A 27,761-nucleotide genomic window follows, 5' to 3' on the forward strand; every position below is an offset into this window, starting at 1 on the left:
AAACTTGTTTTTCAATATCCCCACTTGGATAACTAGTAGCATTCTCAACCTAAACATGTCCAAATCAAAACTCCTGATTTTCAGTCCAAACCTGCCTTTTCAATGGTCCCTATCTCAGTAAATGGCAACAGTATTATTCCAAATGTTCAGGCCACAAGTCCTTAGAAGTCAAGGATGAGCTCTTATGCCTAAGGTAACATCCTACATTTAAGTCATCTGCAAATCCCGATAGCTCAGCCTTCAAGGTATGACTGAAATCCAACTGCTTTTGCCAAGTTTTACTAACACATCCCTGATCTAACCTAATGTTTTGTTTCCTCTATAAACCAACAGTCCTTTAGTTTAGGGTCTATGGAGGAATCACAGTAATTTCTCTTTAAGTCTAGATCAATGTTCTTCAACAAACATGACCAAGTCATTCAGTAAAATCCAACATCCTTACAATAATCTAAGATGTCCTGCTGTGCTCACATCTTGCCCCTACTATGCCTCCAGGCACACAGGTAACTAATTCTGACTTCTCCCACTTCCACCCTGGCTCCTTCTAGAGCTCCACTCCTGGTGTCTCTGCGATTTCTCAAATATGACAAGATGTGTTCAGCTCACCTCAGGACCTATCCCCTTACTAAAACTTCTGCCTTCAAGCACTTTCCTAATGGCTCCTCGAGCACTTGTTTCAGATTTATGCTCCACATTCACCACCCCATATGTCAACCCACCTCCTAGATCTATCCCTCTTATCCCGTTTCATTTTTCTTCAATGTACGTATCAATACCTCTTATTTTTATTTGTCTGATACAATCCACTAAAACATAAGCTCTGTAAGAACAGAGCTTTTGCCCACACTTCTCTCTGCATGCCTCTCATGTCTGCCCCATACCAGATGTTGGGGTATATATAACATTAGTGAATAAGACTAGAAGGGTCAACTATACTAAAAAAGACTAAGGTAGAAAGTTTAGCTTAGTAACTGTGTGTTATAGATGGTGGGGGGAAAAATACTAGCAGTTATAAGAGGCTATAACATGAAGATAAAACCTCAATTGCAGTGACAGCAATGGCATGACAGTTGGGAGAGAATGATTACAAGATATCAATGCCTGAGAAAAGCAAAAAAAAAAAAAAAAAAAAAAAAACAGAGGGAGAATTTATGATATAGAGATTAACTGTTTGGTAAAATAGGGGTTACCGAAACAACTCCAGAAATGTTAAGATTCCAAAACAGACCCTTTTTCTACCAAACAGAAAAAGAGGTCAATTACATCACAAAAAACTCATGTCTTTGATTTTACAGAGAAATTCCACCAAACCTTGAAAAAGCAGATAATTCCAGTTATTTGAAATTTTCCAAAACATAAAACATGTAAGTTCTTTTTAAGAAGGGAGTGTGATCTTAGAGCAAAACCTGGTAAAGACAGCAGCAAAACAAAAACACAGGACAAGCTCATATAGATCGAGATCAAAGTCCTAAATTTTACTAGCAAACCTAATTCAGCAACCTGCGAATGCATGACAAAATGGAATTTCCTAGAAGAATGTAAGGATGGTGTAATACTGGGAATTTTCTTGTTTTTTGCAGTAGGCTCCATGACCAGCATGAAGCCCAACATGGAGCTTGAACTCAAGACCCTGAGATCAAGAGTGTGACCTTTAACTGACTGAGCCACTCAGGCACCCCCAATACTGGGAATCTTAATTCGTTACAATCCCCTATGTGAATTTAAAAGAGATCACATGACTTCTAAAAAAAAAATTAACATTCTTCATTTTAAAAACACCCATAGAATATAAAACAAGTGCTTAAGATAAACTATCCCAGCCCAGAGACGATGTCACATGTAAGATAGATTACATAAAAGATTAAGAATAGATTGCAAAGGGAGAGTTAAAAGTATTCATAGATGCAATCAGCATGTACCTTAATAACTGAAAAGCTACTATAAGTGATTTCAGGGAGATAAAATACAGGTCTAACAAGTTTTCACATATATGAACAAACACCCATTAGAAGATATTATGAAGAAATTATCCCATTTACAGATTAAATGCCCAGGAACCCAAATTTGTAAGATGTTAAATCACTACTAGAGAACTACAAATTAAATGGAACCAAGTGCCATGTCCCTGAGTACTAAGATTCTCCAAATGAATCTATAAATTTAACAAAACCCTAATTTTAATAACTATATTTAATATGTAAACATCTGAAGTACATATGGAAGAATAAAGCAACCAAGAGAATTCTAGAGAACAGGGAGGTAGGACTAGGACTATTTAGATATTAAGATAGGATACAGCCACATTAAATTCTTCAATGCTAGCACATGATAAGCCCAAGGCTAATTAAGGAATGCTAATTAATCCTACAGGATTCAAGACTTGTGCATAGACAACATCTCAAATCAGTAAAAATATTTAGGAGTATTGCAACATGTGGGCAGATATCCAGAATAATTTGGATACTTCCTACATAGAATTCAAAAGATCAGTGATGTAAGCTTTTGAAATAAAACCATAACAGCACTAGAAAGTAACAAGAGAATGCCTTTATCACTTTGGAATAAGACAAGTCATTTTAATCCTGACTCAAAACCTATAAAAAAGAAAATATTAGGGGCACCACCCAGGTGGCTCAGTCAGTTAATTGTCAGGCTCTTGACTTCAGCTCAGGTCATGATCTGATCTCATGGTTCATGGGTTTAACCCCATACTGGGGCTCTGTGCTGATGGTGGGGAGCCTACTTAGGATTCTCTGTCCCTCTCCGATTTGTGTGCATGCACTCACTTTCTCTCAAACTAACATTTTTAAAAATGTTAAACTTCACTCAGGAAGAATATAGCGAGAAGCCATTTTCAACTAGGAAATTGGTAAAAATGTAAGCTTTTTATAACATACTTCAAATGTGTCTGAAAAAACAGATACCTTCATACATTACTGTTAGAAGGTAGATTAGTGCAATCACAATACAAAGCAGTTTGGTGATATCTAACACCATTACAAATGCATTTGCTTTTTGAGGCAGCAATTCCCCTTCTGAGAATTTCTATGACCGATCTGCATTTCCAAATATATGAAGTAACAAGGTTATTAACCATAGCATTGTTCTTAACAGCAAGATACAGGACCTAATTCCAAGACCTCTGACATGTACGTAAACTATGGTACAGCCACACAATGGGATATATTGTGGTTACAGGCAAAAAGTAAACATTGCATGTAGTGATATGAAAAGGCCTCCGATTATTTAAAGCAAAATACTACACCAAGATGTATAGTTCACAGCCATTTGTGTAATAAAGAGAAACACTGAACATTTGTTTGCCTGGGTGCTAGTCAAGAAACTAAGGATTAGAAATAGTACAGGTGAAGGTATATTACTTCTTTATAGGATACCGTTTGATCTCCTCAGAACATTACATGTTATCTTCGTGTGTTTATTTTTTATAATTATTCTCCCTCACTAGACAAGAGGCTTCATGTAGGCAGAGACCTGAGCTCTGAATCTCCATGGTCTAATACAGTATCTGACAGAGTAGGCATAGCGCAGAGTATTTGTTCAACCATTAAAACTATGATTCCCTCAGTTTCTGTTAAGCTGAGGTAGAACAGAAATTAGGACACAGGCTGGAGGTAGAACATGGAGACTATTGCATGCAGGGAGGTTTTAATCAGGAAAGCCTCACCATAAACAAATGAGAAAAATTACATCCTTATGATCATGAACCTGTAACTAAAATTAGCATTTTCTTCAAGTGGGAACATAGGCAACAAATCCCAGTGATATTGCCGATGGCAAGCCGATTTTTCATCATGTTCGAAGAGGTTTGAGATCTCACAATAGGTTGATACTCAATATTTAGTTATTAGATATTTAATGCATAAGTAAACACTTACATAGCTTTTTAATATCTTGATAACTATCCTTCAATATAGTTTTGTGCAGGGGCTTTAAAACATTCTGGGAAGGGTTCCATGGGCGAATTATTAAAGGGTTTGAAGAGAAGTGGGAAGAGGGACGAGAGTCAATGCAGTAACTCTGAAAGATCAGATCTTTGTGCTGCTAAGATCTTTACATCAGCAAGGGAGGAGTTGGTGGCAGTGGTAGGTAGTCAGTGATAGGCAGTCAGCAAGGTGTGTGAGGAGGGCTCGTATCCATTGGTAGTTAAGAGTGAAAAGCAGCCCTCAAGTGGTCAGCTTTTATAGACCCCTTTCTCTAGTTTGGAAGTAGGCATTTGTAATATTAATACCTAATTCCAGTATATACCTATAGGATTTATTTCAACCTAACAGTAACTCTCAAGTTATATTATCCCCACTTTCTAGTAAGGACAAATGAGGAACAAAAGGTTAACTTATCCAAGTCTTATATCTAATAAGACGTAACCCAGATGGTTTGGCTTCACAGTTCATGCCGTAACCCATTACACAGTACTAGTTATGATAAACCAGTTTTGATAAACCCTACAAATTAGTTGACAAATACTCAATGAATACCTCTACTATGTGCCAGGCACAGTGCTAGGGGCCAGAGATGGAGGGAAACATGCAAATCCCTACCTTCCAAGAATTTACACTTCTATGGAAAAGACAATAATGCTATGCCTGGTGGTAGGAAAAACAAAGAAAATAAAGCTGGGAACTCTGGAAAGCAGTATGGAGGTTCCTCAAAAAGTTAAAGATAGAGCTACCCTATGACCCAGCAATTGCACTACTAGGCATTTATCCACGGGATACAGGTGTGCTGTTTCGAAGGGACACATGCACCCCCATGTTTATAGCAGCACTATCAACAATAGCTAAAGTATGGTAAGAGCCCAAATGTCCATCGATGGATGAATGGATAAAGATGTGGTATATGTATGTATGTGTGTATGTACACACACAAAATGGAGTATTACTCAGTGATCAAAAATAATGAAATCTTGCCATTTGCAACTACATGGATGGAACTAGAGGGTATTATGCTAAGTGAAATTAGAGAAAGACAAATATCATGACTTCACTCATATATGGAATTTAAGATACAAAACAGATGAACATAGGGAAGGGAAGCATAAATATAAAAACAAGGAGGGGGACTTAAGAGACTCAGATACAGAGAACTGAGAGTTGCTGGAGGGGCTGTAGGTAGGGGGATGGACTAAATGGACAAGGGGCAGTAAGGAAGAGCCTTAATGAGTTGGGATGAGCACTGGGTATTATACATAGGGGATGGATCCTGGAATCTACTCCTGAAATTATCGCACTATATGCTAACCTGGACGTAAATTAGAAATAAGTTAAAGAAAAAAACAAAGGCAGGGAGACAATCAGTGGGGTAAGGATGCACTTCAGGCTGAGGCTAAAACAAGGTAGCCTTGGAAAACCCTCCAGAAGGAGCAGGGACTCAAAGGCCCAGAAATGGGGAAAAGCTTGGCAGGTCCAAGTGACAGAACAGGGAGGCTGAAGCCGTGCCAACAAAGGGCAAACTAGACAGCTGGACAGGCTGCACTTGTGCTTATCACATCTCAATACTCAAAAATATATTGGTCTAGGGGCGCCTGCATAGCTCAGTCAGTTGAGCATCTGACTTTGGCTCAGGTCATGATCTCATGGATCATGAGTTCAAGTCCTACGTTGGGCTCTGTGCTCACAGCTCAGAGCGTGGAAGCCTGCTTCAGACTCCAACTCCGTGTGTGTGTGTGTGTGTGTGTGTGTGTGTGTGTGTGTGTGTCTGCCCCTTCTCCTGCTCATGCACAGTCTCACATATAAATTAAAAGAAAATTTAAAAAATGGATTGGTCTGCATTTAAAATGTCATAATTTTTAAGGACACCGGGGTGGCTCAGTTGGTTAAGCATCAGACTATTGATTTTGGCTAAGGTCATAGTTCAGGAGATCAAGCTCCATGCTGATAGCCCAGAGCCTGCTTGGGATTCTCTCTCCCTCTCTCTGCCCCTCCCCACTAGCTCAGGAGCACACATTTGCACTCTCAAAATAAACATTTTAAACAATCTAAAACCTTGGCAATTTTCCACTTAAGCAAATCCTGTGAAGAACAAATTCAAAGATCAATTACTGAATCGCGGATAGGATAAGCACAGTCTTGATGAATGAGGCCTCATTTCCAGTTCTTAGTTATAAATGTGTTATTTAGAGAATAACTGAAGCTATTGCTTTAAATCTCATTGTAAATAACATTTAAATCACAATTTTAAATAATCCCTTAAAGCCATTTAAGTGATTATAGCAATTATAGTCATAAGTTTCTCTTCACACACAATTATTACTAGATCAACATCTCCTTAAAGATAAAGCCATTACTACGCTTACAGTTCCAAAAATCTAAAACGTTGCTTAAGATGTAGGAGATACTCAATACATATCCATAGAAATGAACATTTTTGTAAGAAACATGGTGAAGTACCTGGTTTTCTCCCCTTATTTTTTCCTCTAACATTAAGTTATGGTGGTTAGGGGACTTGTCATAAATTTACATGCTTTGGTTTTCTTTCCATGCTAACTGGTAAAATGTTTTGGCAGTTACATAATAGGTTAGGATTACACTTTTTTAAAGGCTTAAAAGATAATCGAGTTCTAGTATATTAATGTTCCAGTCTAAACAATGTAGCTATATATTAAGAATTCATCTATTTCTTGGATATTCTAGTGGTCTATACACTAGCATATTTAATTCTAATTCCTGTTTTCCAGCGATAACTACAGATCACTTATTTTCAATATATACCAAAATTTCAGCTCCCTGCGCGTTCCCAGAAAAACTTCAACTATGCTTATCAGGAACAAAGACACTATTTTTGAAACGTGAATAAATGGGCCCATGGAAAAATTGCTGTCTTTTTAAAAAGGCATGCTGAAGAAGGGAAATGTGATAGTATCTTGGTAAAAGATACAAATAGACAGGAGGTGGCTTATTACATATCTAAATGCATCTACAAAACTACTTTGAATGCCATACTGGGGAAAGCTATACTGAAGCTCTACCTTGGAAATTTTTTAATTTTTTTGGATCAAAATCTGACAATGGGGTTTTTCTAGCATAATGTTCCAAAAACACTGCACAGGGGTCAAGCTTGTATTCCCACATGAAAAGTGAAAATAGCTCTATCCAGAGTCCATCAGAACTTCCTTTTAAGTTGTACCAGAACACCGTAGCCTGGTAAGAATATTGCTTTTATAACTCAAAGGCTTTTCTCCAACAAAAACCTTATGTTTTAGGAATACTTAAAGAATCATTTGTCCTCACAGTAACTCCTCTGTATTTATCAATGAGGAACTTAAGTATGTTACTCCCATCATGTTTTCTATAACCCACCCCACTGCAGGGGACTTTCTGTTCAAGTAAAAATATTAGAGCTTTGCCTAAAGGCTTGTAAGGAAGCTTTTAAACTTGGAAAGGAACCTGGTAAGAAATTGGAAGACTTAAAACAGGTGGTTCATGGAATCCTATTTAGATCATGCCATATTTTTAGCAACCTGCCTGTCTGCAGAGGGGCATTGCAATTTGATTCATGAGAAATGCCAATCAAATTCCAAACACGTTCTTTTTATGACTATTAAAAGCAGCAAAACTAGTTTTCACTTGGGCAAGGGTTTCTTGAACAACGATCTTTTTACCAAGCTGTATTGAGAAGCATTAAGCAATTATACATACAACTGGTTCCAATTTATTCTCATAGGTCAAAATTTTTATGTAGAGTATTTTTATATATGTAATTGTTTTTCCAAAATGTTCCTCCGTATTGTGCCATTTATACATACTTTTTTCCAGATACATGGCAAACACATGTACTGTAGCCACAACTAATAATGTACTCAGATTTCATTAAATAGTAAAAACCAGTAGAATATAAACTGGACACTTTTCCAAAGTCAGTTATAGTTATCACATTAGCATTGGCAAGTACAGAACATTCAAACATAAATTCCAATTGAGTAGGGCAATTAGAGCCTCTAAGAATTTTAGGAACCAATTGCTCTCAATGATTAAGAAAATTGAGTTTTAACTTTAGGGGTGGATCACTGGTAGTATTTTGGTCTTTGTGGTGGTAGTTTTTCATAAACTGGAGGAGAATCAGGTTAATGCTATTATAAGAGAGCCGGAGGAGATGATCTGTGTTTGCACTTACAGAAACTTAAGCAAGTCACTTCATATTGTACTCTCCATTCCACAACTTGTAGAATAGAAATAATTCTACCTAATTTCCTGAGAAAGGCAGTATTGTTAAAACATCAGTGATTTTAAGATGGGTTTTGAAATAGGATAAAAAATTCTCCACTAAAAACACAGATGTTGGGGCACAGTCGGTTAAGCGTCCGACCTCGATTCAGCTCCTGGTCTCAGGGTTCAAGAGTTCCAACCCCACATGGGGCTCTCTGCTGTCAGCAGAGACCACTTGGGATCCTCTGTCCCTGCCCACTCTCTCAAAAAACAAACTGCGCGCACACGCACACATTACAGCCACCCTTTTTCCCCCTAGGCGGAGTATAATTATGTAATAAAAGATCATGAAGATTAACTCAGATTTTTTTATTTTGAGCTACTCCATTGGATGCAGGTTTTTCTCCGTTACATTTCCTCATAACACCACTGATCACGCCTAGGAAATAGCATCATACATACACACACTTCAAATATGAAGATCTAGTTGGCTCCAGTTGTCTAAAGTAGAAAATTCTAAGACTTTCAAGAGGAGTCCTTTTCCTCTGGCAACATTCATTACTCCCCATTCCACAAGGCAACTCAAGATCTCCAGTATAAAAGTGGGAGGAGGCAATAAAGGGAAAATGCATTGCCAATACTTCCTCTGAAAAGAGACCACACTCACCAATCTTTGCCCTTGAGGATCAAGAGGAGGACTCCAGACTCACCCACCCAAGCCTTATATAGCCAAATGACCCTGGTGCAAGTGGTGTCCCAGCAACAACAACAAGGAAATTCTGTAGTATTTCTTGTGGGCACTGGGGATTTTTGAAATTCTAGGAACTCACAAGGGTAGAGAACAGTCAACATTTTGGGAGGTCTAGGGAGTGTTCAGGATAGCCTCTCTCAACTTCTAACTGGAATATCTGAAGACATAAAACCTAAAGGCATTATAACAATTAGAAACTTTAAGAAGTCATTCAGAATTGTTTTATAGATGTATAATGGAAATATCTTCGTGACTGATTATGGAAATGTTTTAAGTCCATGCTACTTGAAAATATATGTAACATCTAGGACACATGCCATATACCTGCCAGACCATCTGTCATATTTATAGCATGTTTTTTATAGTCTAGTTTACAAATAACATATGTAGTTTTCAATTATTTAGGAAAATATATCATTTTTTCATTTATGTCTCCTGGTATAGTTTTCCTTAAAGTTTACGATTTATTATAGTTTGTTCTACTTTAGTACAGCTGGACTTTTATCAGTAAGGGAAAAATCCAATATTTCACTTTTCCTTAGAAGATATTCTTGGTATTCACAGATTTAACGTGAATGCCTTTGGCAACGGTCATAGATAATTAACATGAAGTAATTACCAAAACTCAATCTGCCGTCTGAAGTCAGCTAAGTTTTTTGTTTTTTGTTTTTGTTTTTTTTATGTACCAAACTGTCAGAGAAACCACAAGCCTGGACTAAAGAAGCCCCGATTGCTTTAGTTGTAACATAAACCATAGCCCCTCAATTACCTCAGCATTCCTAAAACCTGCCCCAACCCCATCTCCACCCCCCCCAGACAGCATCCTCCCAGAATCTTAGATGTGGCCATGAAGCGATGGGCAAGACCCACCCAGAGAACAGAACCAGGGGCCTTGGTGACTTGGCTGTCCAGAAAGAGGAATACAAGAAGGTGATTAAAGAGCTCTCCTGCCAAGGTAGCAAGGCTCCACAATCCCTCCTCAGAAGTTGTCCAAAATGGCTATAAATCAGGTTTCTCTTTTTCCTGTAGGAAGTTTAAGATTAGGGTCACAGTCATGCTGCATATTGGGTTGGGGATGAAGACTGTGCCCCCAACAGGTGGTCTCATTGTAGATGAGAGAGGTAGGCTTGCTGTGCAAGAAGAAAAGGACAAGTGGATATTTGGCCAAAAGAAGGGCAGCCCGTGGCCAAGATTGGTGGTGACAACTAGCATATATTCTATCCTCCTCCTTGTCCTATCACTGCCCCTCATCTCCCAGCCCTTTTCATCTACGTCAAGTCAGGCATTAGCATAATGTCAACGGTAGTGTGTCACTTTGGGACTAAGGCAGTCAAGAGCCAGTAGGTCTTCATGCTATTACTGTGCTGATACAGCATTTATGTCGCTCATGAATATCTGAAGAAGTTTAACACTCTTGTACTGACATTACCACCAATATCTAACAGTGGCTAGTATGTAATAAATACCTTCTTGGATAGCTTAAGTATATTTTATGGAAAACAGGAAGTACAAGCAAAACAGAAATAAAGCCTCCCGTAACCAGAGTGCAATATAAACCCATATGAAAAACACAACTTAGTTATCTTTTAACCTATGCACAACTTTTTAAAGTATGTTCAAGTACTTCAACAAATTGCTAAAAATTTCCTTGCATTTAGGACTGATGTAATGAACTAGTGTAATTACTTTGCACATGTTAAAAGCTGCTTTAGCTCTTTCACCTGAGCATTTCTGTGTTCTCCATTGGGTGCTACAATCATCATCCCTGCACTTAAAGTCTACAGAAGAGTCAGCAGCTACAATTCGATATATGATACATAAGGAGGAATCCAGTAGTGGAATAAAGGCAGGCCTGGTCAGCTTGGTCTAGAGAAAATCAGGGAAAAGGCTTAAAACTGATCTGAAGAACGATGAGTTTAAGAGAAAGAACATTCTAGACCAAGAGTAAATTCAAGTTCAACTATTATAAACCTATTCTAGAACCAAACACCTGTTTCTAGAATAATTATCTCTTCCTTGCCACCTATTCTGTCATTAGCTTTCTTGGTTAATGGTTACAGGATCATGCAGTCATTTAAGTCATCAAAATCATTTTGGTCTTTTAGGGTGCAAAATTCAAATGTGTCCTCTTATAAGGCTGTTCAACTTCAACACTAACATTTTGATGGTTTGTGAAGGGGGTTGTTCTATGCATTGGGAGAAGTTTTGCCGTATCACTGTCCTCTGGCCACAAAATGCTAATAGCTTTCCCTATACCACCCTCCCCCACAACCGTAACAGCAAAAATGGTCTCCAAACATCACCAAAGATCACACGAGAGAAAAATGCCCCCACTTACATGATTAAGATAAAGCTTCTGAACAGCAAAGGAATCAATCAAGAAAACTAAAAGGCAACCAATGGAATGGGAGAAGAGATTTGCAAATGACATATCAGATGAAGGTTTAGTATCCAAGATCTATAAAGAACTCCCCAAACTTTACATCCAAACAAATAACCCAGTTGTTTGGATTATTGGGCAGTTATTGGATTATTGGAAATGGGCAGATGGGAATAAACATTTTTCCAAAGATATCCAAATGGCTAATGGACACATGAAAAGATGCTCATTAGGGAAATACAAATCAAAACTACATTGAGATACCATCTCACACCTCTCAGAGTACCTAAAATTAACAACTCAGGAAAGAACAGATGTTGGCGAGGATGTGGAGAAACGGGAACCCTCTTGCACTGTTGGTGGGAATGCAAACTGGTGCAGCCACTCTGGAAAATGGTGTGGAGGTTCTCAAAAAATTAAAAACAAAATTACCCTACAACCCAGCAACAGCACCGCTCAAATTTATCCAAAGGATACAGGAGTGCTGATTCATGTTTTCACAGTGCTATCAATAGCAAAATTATGGAAAGAGCCCAAGAGTCCATCAACTGATGAAGGGATAAAGAAGATGTAGACAAACACAAATACTACTTGCCAATGAAAATGAAATCTTGCCATTTCCAGCAACGTGGATGGAACTGGAGAATATTATGCTAAGTGAAAGAAGTCAGAGAAAGAAGCTTCTCAACTTCCACACGGAGTGAAAAACATAACAGAAGACCATGAAGGAAAAGAAAAAAAAAAATTTTTTTACAGAGGGAAGCAAACCATAAGAGACTCTTAAATACAGAAAACAAACTGAGGGTGGAGGGATGAGCACTGGGTGTTGTATCTAAGTGATGAATCATGGGAATCTACTCCCGAAGCCAAGACTACACTGTATACACTGTAAGCTAACTAACTTGACAGTTTTATAAGAATTAAAAGCAAGCCTGACCTCAGTTGAGAACCACTAGTCTACATTAGCATACCTCACACAGGCACCTACTCTTTCCCTTCATTGCTGCAACCACATTAAGTGACTTTTCTTCCCCTCCCATAGACTGCAAGAGTGGTCCTTTCAGTGACTCACTGCCATCCCTGGTACCCTGCACAGCGTTGCATAAGGAGAGGACCCTCCCATCAAACCCCCCCACCACCACAGCTCAAGCCTCATGCTTTCACAAGTCCACGCTTTAATGTGATGTCTCCCTTAGCCTCATCTCCCAATCCACCCTATTTTCCAGCTGCACAGGGCCAGGAGCTGCCCTTGAATTTCCAGATCCACATGGAGTTATCCCTCTTAAAGGCCAGTGGAGAGGCCTTTTCCAGCACAGGTCTCCATGCTCTTACTCCTTTCTCCAAGTTCACACAGTACACGTCCTGCACTCCTCTCAACAGCATCAGACTTTGGGTTTGTGTGCCTGGTGGCAGTATAGGATGGCCCTGAACATGCGAAGCATAACTGGCCAAGGGTCCCAGCCACTAGCTTTTGAAACCCATCCTAGTTTGCACCCCAGCCATCTCTCAAGTGATACTCCCATTCAGTAACTGAGTGTGGCAAGGATACTGAGGGTATACCCCTCCTTAGGGGGCATGGGACTCCTCTTTCAGCCCAATTCGGCTTCAGGCAAGCTTCACCGAACCTTGCTTAGATTCCCCAGTAGCCTTGGATGCTTCTACCCAACATTCTCATCCTCCATTTCAGAGTTCCTTATTTTCTCTAACATAGGCACTTCCCCTACATAAAATGCTTAGTCACACAATCCCGTCTTGTCACCCATTTCTTGGAGGACCAAAACTAACAGAATATTCACATAAGAGATATAAGAAATTCTCCCTGATAGCGTATTTGATGGAGTATTTGAATAACTGAGAGGTCCTTATGAATTATATATATATATACATATATACATATATATATATATGTATATATATATAGTGCTTGACACACTGCAGAATGGTTATGAGAAACTTCAAATAAGTACCCAGCACCACTGCAAGTTACTGTAGGAGAACACCGTAGAAGCCAGATGCAGGGTCTGGTTTTAGGACATCTGGAAACAGTTTCTTTCAACCAAGACGACTGCATTGCTTCAAATCCCACCAACAAATAGTGAAGTTAACAGTCTAGGCAGTAAGGTTAGTCCCCGAGGGCCTTGGGAAGAAGGGAACCCACTGGGTAATAGAGGACTGGTCGCCCCAGGGGCTGTTAGGAAAAGCCTGTATGTAATTTACATGTGCCATCCTGACCAGTATATACCAAAAGTTCAGCTTAGTAAATACTGATCTCTACTTTGGCAAGGGTGCTAACATTATGAGAAGATAGAGAATAGGACCATAAGAGCAAGGCTTAGAGTTGAAAATAGGAGTATTAAGGCCTGGTAACCGTACATTCTTTGACAGTTCGTCACTGGATTAAATAAGTTACAGAAAAGCACAAGTGACACACACATGAAAAAGACTTCTGGCAGACCCTGTGCTCCTGATTCTTGGGTCCCAAACAGTTAAAACTAAAGAGCACCTGGATGGCTCACTCAGCGTCTCTCTCTTGATTTTGCCTCAGGTCATTTTCCCAAGATCATGGGATCAAGCCTGCAGTCGAGCTCCATGGGGAGCACAGAGCCTGCTTGGGAACCTTTCTCTGCCCCTCCCCTGCTCATACCCTCCCTCTCAAAATAAAAAAAAGGCACTAAGTACTAGCTCAGGCGTAGTGATTTAGTGAAAGATATAAATATGAAGACTTCGGAATAATGGGGAAAAAATTAACCACATACGAATTAAAGTTCACCTGTTTGGGGTTAATCCAGCACTAGCAGTCCACTAAATGGGATTCATGCTGAGGTGTCAATTTTTTGTAAGCAGCTCCATATAGAGAGATATTTTGGAAACACTTTGGTTTTCATCTCCTTCCTCGATAGTCACCGTAGAAAGGGTAGAGGCTACCTCAAGTAAGAAGATGGAAAGAGAACTAGTCAACTAAACAAGATGTGGAAAGGAACTTTACAGATTTCTTCACCCAGGGAAAAAAAAGGGTGACTGGAGGCCAAAGAAACAGATGCAAAGATGTGCATGCGCCAACTTCTCCACTGAGGATGTAGATCCTAGAGACAAAGGCATGTTAGTTTAAGGGGACTGCCAAAAGTAGAGTTTCAGCAGGTTAAGTGGGATTCAGGGAAGAGACCCTCCAAAAGGGATCCCTCCTCCTCCACACACCCTTCACAAAGTTAGGGATGTAGAATTTAGCAAAGGGAAGAACTAAGTCTCCCTTGAATTTCAAATACCATGGAGGATTTCAGACACTTAGAGGAGTCGAAGATCACCAACAGCCATCACCAAACCACATTACATAGGGAAGGTACAGCAGAAGCAAAGTGATAAGGGCTGCACAATGCAGCAGTCAGACACAGAGTAAGGGCTACAGCCACAGCTCACAGGGATACACAGCAGCAGTGAGAGCCCAGGAGGGGAGTCCATTAGACTCGACTGAGCAGAGGCTGCCCCAAGTTCAGATCTCGAATTACACTGATGGTACAAGAGGCAAAACAACTAAGGCACAGAGGAACTAGAAGGCCATCTCTCCACCTTCTTCCCAAACAATGATCTCAGAATGAACACTCCTGTATGGGGTCCATTTTTGTCAGTCCATGTATGTTTGAGCCTAGCAATGTAAAGACAATACACATTAGCAATAAAGTGAGGAAATCAGATACTCATTTCAAGATATTTAAGGAAAGTACAACATCCATTTATAATTAAAAGCAAACTTAAAGCAACAAAAACTAGTAAAAGAACTTAAGACTAGCTCTAACAACAATCCTTCAGTAAATTTCAACCTCAGTGGTTAATGGACAAGTCAAAGCTAGATCACAGTCACATACAAAGACCAGTCAGGAAGCAAGAAGGAGCAGGGCCAGAAGATTAGTATTAATTTCACAGGCATTGTATCAAAGTTGATCTTTAAACAATTCAACTGGTCCAGGTTGTGGGTACCACATTATTCAAGTCTAAACACTCATCTGAGACTATGAAGAACTGGTTATAGTGACAAACGGACTATAGAACCTACCAGGAGTTCAGTTATTTGACACCATCAACCTAAAGGAAGTTAATGGAGTTGGGGTAGCAAGATCTACGGGTAGTACGTATATGGCTCCTATGGGTCGTACGTATATGGCTGATATAGGCTCCAGTGGAAATACCAAAAACCGACAAATGCCACTTCTCTTAGTAACTTGGACTTTTAGTAATTGGATCATGACCAATTAAAAGATTCTTAGCTGATATTTGCTCCATCACTCGAAGTTCTTGCTCTACCATGACTGATGTCCTCAATGCAGCCTTATAAAAATTATAACACTTACATAGGTATACAGTTTTTAAAAAGTTAAAGTCTGAGAATATCAATACATTTTCAAAAGCAAAGTAAATATACATAAGTCAGAACTTAGACAACTATATCCAAATTGGCATAGTTACAGGCGAGGATAACTCTAGTCAAGACCTAAAAACATTTCCAACTGTTTGATTTCAAAAAGGGGAAATTGAATAATAATTTGAACTACACCAGCATTATGAATCAACATGAACAGAAACATCACTCCTAATAATGTTTCCCATCTGGAATGTTTTTCCATGCCATGAAATACTAAATCAAGAAAACATTAACCATGACAAATTGTGGTAGTAAATCTAGAATTTTCCAGACCAGTTACACATTGAGAGGTTCTAGGAAGGAATATTTTTCTTTCCTTTGATATATAGGTGGCTGTGTAAATATTAGTGTGTTTCTGCCATTCTGATGTTTCAAGCTTTCTATTTAGATACAGCAGAAAAGGAAATTGTTCAAGACATTCCATGTAAACACAAGGCCAAAGTAACATGAAAAACAGCAAGTAGATCTTCCAAAATTTACTTAGTCAAGACCAATACTCACACTCAGGAAGACATCCTTGGTCAATTAACCTGAGAGGAAGCATTACATTTTAATGCTAGAATCCAGTAACTAAATTCCTAGTTGTTTCTTCTTGAACTTGTCTTTAATCAGAGTTAATGAAGTCGGTTTATTTTAACAAAACTATTGAAACCTGGAGTTTCAAACTTGGACAGTGAAGTGTTAGACCTATTTTCACTAACACCTGATACTTAATTCATTTTGATCATAGGTAGAACCACAGACATTGTGACTTTGTTACCAATAAAAGGATACCTTTGTATCAGTTATGTAGCTATCCAGTTTATTCTTCTTGCCACTACAGTAGTGAATAGACCCCGCCCCAATAAGATCGCTGGGTTGATGAAGTATTTATTGTGAAACCATAAACTGTATTTGTAACATTTTGACTACTGTTAGTATTTAAAAAGGAAGCTAATTAACGTTTTACACATGTAAAGTTATGCTCAGAAAAGGTCCTGCTGAAGAAGTTCATCGTTGGGAGTGGAGAGGTTAGGACCTCTGCCTTCAAGGGAGAGGAAAACAAAGAACCCATTATTTTTATTTCCTCCCTCCACAATAAGGTTTTTCCTTTTACACAAAAATCTTACTCCCGTCACTCTAATGATCATTTCTTATTTACTGGCACCACGTCTCTGTAGATACCCTATCAAATATGTGAAATTTAGACACCAGGCAGATTCAGCCTCTATGGCCACCCCCATACTTTAAAAAAAAAAAAAAAAAAAAAAAAAAAAAACAAAAAAGCCAGCTTTTCGAATTCTTTTCATTTTACATATATTCATTTTCATTTCCTTCTAAATTCAAGGAGATTTAAGTAAATTCAGGGGAGTCAGCTTCAGTAAGTGGTCCGGAATTCGTGTGTGAGTGGTATCACCTGCCCTGTTGGAAGAGACACTTCACATGTGGCACAGGCCCCATAGGTCCACTCCCTGACTCACTAGCTCAACATCTGACACTTCAGGAGTCGCCCACCTTTGCGGAAAGGGTCAGTTTTTGCCCAGCAGGTAGAGACTACAGATCTTCCAAATGCCTCTCCCCCATGGCAGGAAGGGGTGGCCTCAGCTTGGGTTCATCTGGGTGTTAATCCCTCTGCTAACCCATTCTGACCTCTCAGGTCACCATCGATTCGGGGAAAACCCAATGACGACTGACTCTCTGAACACAGCCCTTACCTGGGTCCCCAGAAAAATACCAAGGGGCCAGAGGACACTTACCAGGCCTCCACAGAGGCTGAAGACCGCCGTATGATCCGCCTGAGCATTGACCTGGCCTCGATAGAAGCAGTGGCGTAGATCTGGGGCCACCACGCTGCGCTCCTCGGCCCCGCGCGCGGGAGCTCCCAGGTGCACCTCGGTGTAGCCAGCGGCCAGAAAGGCCGCGTCCGCGCTCAGGTTCAGCTGGAAGAGCTGCCCGTAGGCGCTGATTCGGTAGTGGGTCCTGAATGGCGGGGGCTCCAGGGCCTCCGAGCTGCGCTTCCTCCGGCTGAAGTGGTGGCTCTGAGGAAACACTTCGCCAAACTCATTGACCCGCGCGGGGGTCACCACTTCGTAGGAGGTCAGCGTCCTTACCAGGGCTTCTACAACCACAGAAATATGGCCCCTGAGCCCCCGCGCGTTACCAACGTCCCAACCCCAGACTTCAACCAAACGCCCCAGGTCCAGATACACCAGGGGCACGACAAATGCACACACGCTGGCGAGCGCGCGCGCACACACGAACACACGTGCTCCGCTTTCCCACACCCCCGACTCGCTCCAACCTTCCCAAGCAAAGACCCTGACACGCCCGGCCCTGAACAACCCACTCCTTCTCCCATCCCTCTCTGCTTCCCAACAGCCCACTGGTGCCCTGCGGGCGCACGCGCCTCTGCCCCCAAGCGCCCCCACCGCGTGGACTCGGGAGGGACACAGTGCCCGGCGCGCACAATTCCTCGAAACCCGGGGCAGCCGCAACCTCTCAGGATGCTTGGGGCTGGCTGATCCGGGAGTCCCGCGAGCCCTTGCAGGACCACAATCCTCACAACGGGGCTGGGCCACCCACCCCACCTCGCCCCCACCCCGCTGCTGAAGGCGCCCGGCGGTGACCTTACCTTGCCTGGGGTGCAAGTGAATTTCCCAAGATCTGGTGATGAACAGCGAGAGCTGGTAGAGCAGCCCCGTCAGCCACTTGGCCACCCGCATGGTTCCACCCGGGGGATCCCAACCGGGGAGGCCAACCCGAGCCGCCGGCCGCCCAGCCCGGCTTCCCCGCGCTCCGCAGCCTCTCCTCCCTCTCGCCCGCCGTGCTCTGCGCCGGCCGCCGCGGCGCCTTCAGCAGCCTCCGGAGCAGCAGTCCCGGCCCCGGGCCGGACCGTCTCGCCACACCGCCAGCCTCCGCTCCCTGAGCCGCTGCTTCATCGCACTGCAGCCCCACAGCTCCCGGCTCGCTCTCGGCAGCCTCGCTCCGCTCCCTGAGCCCGCACTGCCCTCAGACGCCTTCTCCCTGGGTCCAGATCCACGCGAGGAAGCGAGCCGACCTAGCAGGAACGGTGCCAATATAGCCACCCCGGGCCGGGCGAACGCGGGGGAGAGCCCGCCTCCACGGGCAGGGCCGGGCCAATCAGCAGGAGGCGCGGCCGGTGCTCTCCCTCCCGCGTGCAGCCCGCCCCCAACTCCCAGCCGCGCCCGCAGTGCGGTCCCAGGGGGCTCCGGCGCCGGGAGAGCAACGTGGTGTGGAGCCCGAGGGCCAGCTGGACAACGTCCCGGTACCTGTAACACCCAACACCGATGCAAGCTGTGAGGCCGAGGTCCAGAAAGGTGATAGGTGTGTGAGGTTTTTTAGTTCTTACAGTGAAATGAAAAGCATCAGTTGGAAAATTTCTGTTATTTAGGTTTCAGGGTAATTTTAGGCTTCTCAAGCAAGACAAAATAAGCTACAGCGGGAAGTTCCTGAAGGCAAGGGATTCTCCCAATGAAGCTTAATGACCTGCCTTGATTGGCAAGGGCCCCTGTGTGCTCTGGGAATTTAAGAGCATTGTAGGTACAAAGGGGAAGGCGAGGTTGCAATCAGCAAGCACTGCTGGGTGTGAATTTCTGGGAGTTGTCTAAGGAAATGCTAAATGAATTGCTCAGTCTCCACAGTTCCCGTAGTTGTCATTTTTTTTCCTTTTAATATTCATTTTTGTACTTAATTTTGTATAAAGAGCTCCTCAAATCATAGAAACGTCAAGCCCCACAAAACTTGTATCTGCCCCTGCCATTGTAGCTGCCTGTCATTTTATGAGACTTCCTGCTGGTAGTTTCACAATATTATTGGCCCTCCCTGTATGATACCCAAATGACCCCATGTATCCCTACTCATTTTCCTCAACCATTACTGTAGCAGTGGATCCAGGTGTGTTGCCTCGTGTCTCAAATTCTATAAACCTCAGTAGCAGAAAGAATTGTCATTTCAGAACTACTCTCTCATTTCTCAAATCCACCTGTTTGATTTGCAGATTCTTTATTGCTTCTTGCTGTAACCAGTATGAAAAGGAAAGAGGAGGAAGTCGTCAGATTGTCTCGAAATCCAACCAAGGGGGAGAAAGAATGTGAGAGAAAAAGGGAAGGAATATATGGGTACATCTTCCCAAACACAAAGGAATACCCTTTCAGTTTAATTCCTGGCCGCCCTTCTTCCCTGAGCTCTCAACAACAAAAATTCTGTTGACTTTGAATTGACCTCTCCTGGCATGCCTCCTTACTTTTATATCATACACTTGGTCCATCTGTTGTTCACCGCTAATGTGAGCCAATCTTGTTTGAGGAAGGAGAGTTTAATTTTACTTTTACCAAGGAAAATACCCAGCTGGGTGATGGTAATTCTTACACAATCAATCCCCTTTCTTTTGTGCCTCTTCCTCCCAAATGTCATTTCATTCATCACAGAGTTACAGACATCTAATTTTTCCCCCTTAAGTTAAGCACACTGTTACTCTAAACAAAACAAACCCACCTGTCTATTACCCACACCTGTCTATTTAGAGGTTACCTTCAGTACATTGTAATTTAGAGTCATTTTAATTACATTGCAGTTCTAAATGTATCTTTACATCAGGAGCCATGCCCTCCCTCATACAATAACAGAAAATAGAACTGCACCTGTTTCATTGGCTATCTGCTAATGAAGGCAAAATAAATATTTCATTTCCATCACTGAATTTTTGCCACTCAAAGTAGTTTTCTCAGTGGAGTATGTGATTTTCAGCCTGTTCTAATGTTTTGGAAATGTTATTTTAAGAATAGGCCTATTTTATCTTTTATTAAAGAAATGGGAAGTTGTTTGGGATGTTTATTCTATGCTATTATAATCTTTACCATATTCAGTAAAGAGCATTATTTCCCACATCTTATAGAAGATAAATGTTACATTTCCATTCAGTATCTATGTAACTAAGCTGAGTTTCCTTAAATCCTTTCTGGCTTCAATGCCTTCTCATTATATTAGGCTCAACTGTTATGATATTCACATTGTCTCTCTTCCTTTCTCTGTCTCTGCCAATGAAAATGCCATGAGTAAACTAATCTATGCCATTTCAATCAATTTCCTCATATTGATCATTACAGCAACCACTTAGGGAATTGCTCTGACATAAGCATTATACAAGGGACTTTAGAAAAATTACCTCATTTAATTTATGCATTCTCCCCATGGAATTCAGAACTTACCCAGATCACATATCAAGTTAGACTCAAATATCTTTGGTTTCAAATTCCATACTTTTTATAAGAAAATTGTACTCTTTATACCAGCTCCAGTCTGATGTAGTACAGTTGTAACCAGCAACAACTCAGAAAATGAAAGCCGTAGTTATATTGCATGTAATTGTGTTTGATTCGTAATTTTGACAATCATCATTATAACTATAAGCTATGTTATGAGGTTGGCACAGTGTAGAGAAAATATTTTCAATCTTCCAAAGCAGAAATAGGCTCACTATACTCAAGATAGACTTTGTTTTTATAGTCCTAATTCCACCATAACCAGCTGTTTAAAGTTCAACAATTTACCGAAACTCTATAAGCCAATTGTATTGGACAAAATGTGCTCAATGCATGTTCATGTGGATTACGATTTTTATTACAATATAATATGAGACTGATGTTCATACCGAAAGGAACAACTGTTTGAATAGAGACTGCTTTTCTAATATTAGTAGGTAGGAAGTAGGGTGATCAATCTTTACAGTGTAACTGAGACTAGGGAGTTTCCTGAGATGCAAGGCTTTCGGTGCTAAAACTTGGGGAGTCCTGGGCAAACTGGGATGAAATGGTCATTAAGTTCAGGATTTCTCAACTAAGGCAGTATTGACTTTGGGGGCCAGGCGAGTCTTTGTTATAGGGGGAGGGGAGCTGCCCTACTTGATATAGAATGTTTAGCAGCATCCCTGGCCTCTACTCACTCGGTGCCAGTAGTACCCCACCCCTGTTGTGACAACCAAAAATATTTCCGGACATTGGCAAATGTCCCCTGGGAGCAAAACTGGCCCTAGTTGAGAACCACTGGCCTAACGGGGGGATAAAATTGGAAAATGATAAATGCGAAGAAGTGGGTTTGGCAGGAGACCCACAGATGCCGCTCCATTCTTAATTACAAATGGCCAATTGTAAGTAGAAACATTATATTGTAGCAGGTGTGGGAGATTATCCATCATTCTAGTTAAAACAGTACAAGCTATGGTCATTGTGTTAATTCTTAAAGCACTGTTAGTTCCAGGTGTGCAGAGAATCGATCTCTTCCGCCCAAGCAATTATTACACTCTGTTCAGATTGTAAGGGTTATGTGGGGAGGGGACTATCAACAGGCTCTTTGAGGCAGTATCCCCAGCACCAAATGTTGTGTCCTCTTGGAATAGAAAAAAAAGTAAATATTCATTATATAAACAAATAGTAATATTAACATTTATATAACCTGGAAGAACAGGCAAATTACCAATCTTACCATTTGCTTTTAATGAGGATATTTACACCATTTAAATTTAATATAATACTTAATATATGTATATTCAAGTCCATCATCTTGTTTTCTATTTGTCCTACTCTTTTTTATTTTCTGCCTTCTTTTGGATTAACTAAATGGATTAACTATCATCCCATTCAATCTGTGTTAGCTATAACTTTTTCCTTATTTAGGCGGTTACCCTAGAATTTATAGTCTACATCTTTAATATATCTCTGACTGGCTTCAAGTATAGTATGCAAATTTAATTTCATCCCTCCCAACCTTTGTGCTGTTGCTATCATCATACATTCAACTTTTGCATATGTTGCAATTCCCACTTTGCATTCATGCTATTTTTATTTAAACATCTATCTCATCTGCTATCATTTTTGTTCTGTCTTAAAGGCTTTCTTTAACGTTTCTTTTTTTTTTTTTTTTTTCAACGTTTTTTATTTATTTTTGAGACAGAGAGAGACAGAGCATGAACGGGGGAGGGGCAGAGAGAGAGGGAGACACAGAATTGGAAACAGGCTCCAGGCTCCGAGCCATCAGCCCAGAGCCTGACGCGGGGCTCGAACTCACGGACCGTGAGATCGTGACCTGGCTGAAGTCGGACGCTTAACCGACTGCGCCACCCAGGCGCCCCCTCTTTAACGTTTCTGATAGCACACACTCTACTTGTGATGAGTTCCTTTTTTTTTCAAGTTTTTTTTTTTTTAGTTTATTTATTTTTGACAGAGACAGAGTGTGAGCCTGAGCTGGGGAGGGGCAGAGAGAGAGAGAGAGACACACACAGAATCCGAAGCAGGCTCCAGGCTCTGAGCTGTCAGCACAGAGCCCGATGCGGGGCTCGAACTCACAAACCAAGATCATGACCTCGGCCGAACTCAGACGCTTAACCGACTGAGCCACCCAGGCGCCCCTCAAGTTTATTTTTGAAGTCTGTTTTTTCCCGGGTATAGAATTCTAGGTTGGGAGGATTTGCCCCCCACCCCTTTTATTTCTCAAAAGCTGTTGATCAACTGTCTTCTTGCATTTTTTAATAACAAAAAAAAAAGTCCTTATCCTCCATACATCAGGTATCTTTTTGTTGTATATGCTTTTAAGATTTTCTTCTCTATTGCTAGTTTCATTCAATTTATTTACAGTGTACCTTGATGTGATTTTTTTTCATGTTTCTTATGCTTGGAGTCCATTGAGTTTGGGGAGACTATGAGTTTATTATTTTCATCAAATTTGTAAAATCTGTGGTTGTTACTTTGTCAAATATAATTTTTTGTTCGCTCTCTCTCTGTTCCTTCAAGGACTGCAGTTATGCATATATGAGAATGCACACAGTTGTCCCACAGCTCTCTGAAGCTCTGTCTGTTCTAAATTCTCCTCTTCCCTTCTGTGTTTCAAATGGATAATTTTTATTGCCGTCTTCAAATTCACTAATATTTTCTTCTGCAATGTGTAATTTGTAATTAATCATATTCACTGTCATTTTTACCTCTAAGACTTTAGTTTGTGCCTTTTTTTTGTATCTTGCATGCCTCAACTTAACTTTTTGAACATACAGAATACAGTTATAATCAATCTTTTGATGTGTGTTCTAAAATATGGGTCAGTGCTTGGCCAATTTTGATTAATTGATTTTCCTCCTCAGTATTGGTCATGCTTTCCTGCTTCTTTAAAGCCTGATTATTTTAATGTTTTATTTTTATTTTTATTTTTATTTTCATTTTGGAGAGAGAGAGAGACAGTATAAGCAGGGGAGGGACAGAGAGAGAGAGAGAGAGGGAGACAGAGAATCTGAAGCAGGCTTCAGGCTCTGAGCTGTCAGCACAGAGCCCAATGTGGGGCTTGAGCCCACAAACCACAAGATCGTGACCTGAGCCGAAGTCAGACCCTTAACTGACTGAGCCACCTAGATGCCCCAAGCCTGATAATTTTAGATTGGATGAATTTTACTTTTGTGGGTACTGGATATATCTGTGTTCCTACAAATCTTAAGTTTTGTTCTGAGATGCAGTTAGGTTTCCTGGAAATAGATCTTTCCATATCTCTCTTTTAAAATGTATTAAGCAAGAATGAAACAATGCTCAGTCTAAGCATACTTGTTTGCCACTACTAAAGCAAGAGCTTTCTACATAGAATGTATGTACCTTACCCAATGCTCATATCTGAGATTTTCTAGTCCAGTTAGTGAGAACAGGCACTACTCCCATCCCTGTAAGAGCCAGTGGCAGTGGTACTTCTAATTCTGTTGGGTGCTTCTTTCCTAATTTTCTTGGACTTTTTTCACCTGTGTGTGCACTAATTTTAAGACAGAACTCATTTCATATTGTATAGTGAGAAAATCAACCTAAAAAGTGAAACCTGGTGCATATATCAGGATGGTTAACGATCTCCTCCTGGAAATTTCTTTTAAAAGAAGAGAATGATAACTCCTGGATCATATACCAATTACCATAAACAAGTAAGATGACAGCCATGTGAAGGAAGTAAAGAAAATATTCAGAAATGAGCAAGAAATCTCAGCAGGAAACACACAGCAATAACATAGGAAAAAAGAAGATGAGTGGCCACCCTGTTTTGGAAAAGCTGTAGTCCTTGTGTGAAACACTGAAGATTGGGTACATGAGCAGGTCCATGTCTTGTCTAGAGAAACAGAGGAAGTGGGCTATGCAAAAAATAACAAATAGGAGCCAGAGTTATAGGAAGCAGTCTGTCTCTGTGATAGCAGAGAAGAGAGCACCTAGAAGGCTACTCCATACTTCTCAGCCCAACAAATCCTGGTCCAAGAAAAGAAAGTTAATTCAAGGATGAAGGTGTTTTTTTTTTTTCTTTGAAAAGGGTTGTGCACAAGAAATTCAGTACACTCTAAGAAAGAAATTGGGAAAGAGCATCAGAATTTATCTACAGATGAAGAAACACACCAGAAGAATCTTGCTATGGAGCATATAAAAAGTATGACCAAATATTTTGTTACAGACTATAAAAAAAAATGAAGAGATTACTTTTGAAGTCAGATCTAAATCAGTGGTTTAGGACTCAGGGAATATACAGAAAGACAACAGGAAGAAATAAAATGTGAGTTAGCAGAATTCAGAAAAGAAGTGAAGGAGGAAAAGCATCTTAACAAAACTGAAAAGAAAATAGAAAAGCATGAAAGAAAATAGAAAATGCGCTTGTGATGGGGAAGGGAATATGGAGGAAAAATGGGAAAACTGACCACACTGAAATGGAAATGAAGAGAGGAAAGAGAGAAAAGAAGGAAGGAAGAACGGATGGAGGGGGAAGGAAGGAAGGAAGGAAAAAGAGAAGAAGGAAGGAACGAACGAACGAAGGTAGGAAGGAAGAAGGGAGGGAGGATTTAGGAGAAAAAAATAAGTAGAAAAGATATGCATTAGAGATCCACATACACATATTTAGAGTAGCCTCTGAAGAAAAAAGAACCAGAAAAATAAACAGAACATATTTTAAAGTTATAATTCAGGAGTGCCTCTGTTGAAATAAAAGACCCGAATCTATGTATTGGAAAGTAGGTTATATTCATATTTCTCCACTGCAACATTCAACATCAGAAGATAGTGGAAGGAAATTGTTAATAGATATACTCAAGGAAAGAAAATGTGAGGCAAGGGTTGTATCCAGCCAAGCTGTCTTTTAAGTACATACTATAGACAAACGGTTTTGAATACACAAGAACTCAGAATATTTTTCTGGTGACCAAAATGCAGTCAACCAAGAATGGGTAAATGATGGCAAAATGAATTATATTGAACTTTGAATAATTTTAACCTAGAACTATGACTGACATAAATGTTGAATAACAGAATGGAATGCAAATATTTATCTATTTTTTTAAATTTTTTTAACATTTATTTTTGAGACAGAGAGAGACAGAGCATGAATGGGGGAGGGTCAGAGAGAGAGGGAGACACAGAATCTGAAACAGGCTCCAGGCTCTGAGCGGTCAGCACAGAGCCCGACGCGGGGCTCGAACTCACGGACCGCGAGATCGTGACCTGAGCTGAAGTCGGACGCTTAACCGGCTGAGCCACCCAGGCGCCCCGGAATGCAAATATTTAGAGTAAAATGAAAAAACAAAGCTATAAATAAGCGCAGTATAAATATATAACTACACAGCATAGCAACCACCTCATGTAGCAAATTGTGAATATTATAAGGAGATAGAGGAAAGAACAGTATAGTAGTAAGAGTTTTTAATTCACATCTATCATTTCATGACAGAGTAAAAGGGCAAGAACATAAGAGAATATAAGAAGACCTAAATAACGTAATTAATAAAAGAGTTCTGTCTTGAAAATATACCTTTTGGGGCACCTGGGTGGCTCAGTCAGTTAAACATCCGACTTCAGCTCAGGTCATGATCTTGCGGTTTGTGAGTTTAAGCCCCACATTGGGCCCTGTACTGACAGCTCAGAGCCTGGAGCCTGCTGCTTGGATTCTGTGTCTCCCTCTCTCTCTCTGCCCCTCCCCCACTAATGCTCTGTCTCTCTCAAAATTAAATAAACATGAAAAAAAATTTTAAAGAAAATATACCTTTTGTATAATTGTGTAACATTCATAAATTCCAGAAGATAAACGTAGTTCAGACAACATTCTTTAATCACAGTTTAATAAAGCTAAAAAATAACAAAAGCAGAAAAATCAATGTTTATTATAGAGGGAGTTTTAGAAGACTTGGGTCAAATAGAAAACACAAACATATATTGAAAAATTGGTTTAGAAAATCAGGGGCGCCTGGGTGGCTCAGTCGGTTAAGCGGCCGACTTCGGCTCAGGTCATGATCTCGTGGTCTGTGAGTTCAAGCCCCATGTCAGGCTCTGTGCTGACAGCTCAGAGTCTGGAGCCTGTTTCAGATTCTGTGTCTCCCTCTCTCTCTGACCCTCCCCCGTTCATGCTCTGTCTCTCTCTGTCTCAAAAATAAATAAACGTTAAAAAAAATAAAAAAAAAAAAAAGAAAATCAGCAATAATTAAAAACTATATATCTGAACATATGGGATAGACATAGAACAGGACTCAAAGTTTATAACCTTAAAATTTAAGATCACTTTGAAAAAATGAAAAATTAATTCAGCAAATAACTCAAATACTGATAAAAATTAAAAGAAAGCAGAATAAAGGAATTAATGAAGATACTGATAGAAATGAAAGAGTTACAAAACACACGGTAGGCCTTCAAATTATGCTAAAGATAATGTGTTTAACTGACTTTGGCGGGAAAATCTGTCACAAGAGAAGGAAGATTCAAAACCCACTTGAGAAGTTAGCCTGTAATATGTGAAGCTTAAAATTAAAAAGGTACTCATATTAATCTAGGGACAAATTTTTTGATTTGCTTTTTGTCATGGCTAAATTTCTAAGAAAAAGAACTAGACATCTTATTCTCAGTTTATATAACTGAAAGGAATAAAACATTAATAGTAACTTTTATAACAGTACCATAAAGTAATGAAAGTAAATAATAATAAGGGGTGGCTGTGTGGCTCAGTCGGTTAAGCATCCCACTTTGGCTCTGGTCATGATCTCATGGTTCATGAGTTCAAGTCCTGTGTTGGGCT

At 40.4% G+C, this 27,761-nt stretch overlaps 1 protein-coding gene across 1 annotated transcript in view; it reads right to left on the minus strand.

The window, feature by feature from the left end:
• The window catches only part of ADAMTS20 (ADAM metallopeptidase with thrombospondin type 1 motif 20), a 177,174-nt gene extending 158,765 nt beyond the window's left edge, over positions 1 to 18,409 (minus strand). Inside the window, exons 1-2 of the mRNA XM_049625325.1 lie at positions 18,319 to 18,409; positions 17,444 to 17,805 (exon numbers count right to left, since the gene is read on the minus strand). Coding sequence (XP_049481282.1) covers positions 17,444 to 17,805; positions 18,319 to 18,409 — 453 coding nt within the window. The remainder of the gene's footprint in view (positions 1 to 17,443; positions 17,806 to 18,318) is intronic.
• Between the last annotated feature and the right edge of the window lie 9,352 nt (positions 18,410 to 27,761).

This window comes from Panthera uncia, chromosome B4, assembly GCF_023721935.1.
Source record: "Panthera uncia isolate 11264 chromosome B4, Puncia_PCG_1.0, whole genome shotgun sequence".
Lineage (NCBI taxonomy): Eukaryota > Metazoa > Chordata > Mammalia > Carnivora > Felidae > Panthera > Panthera uncia.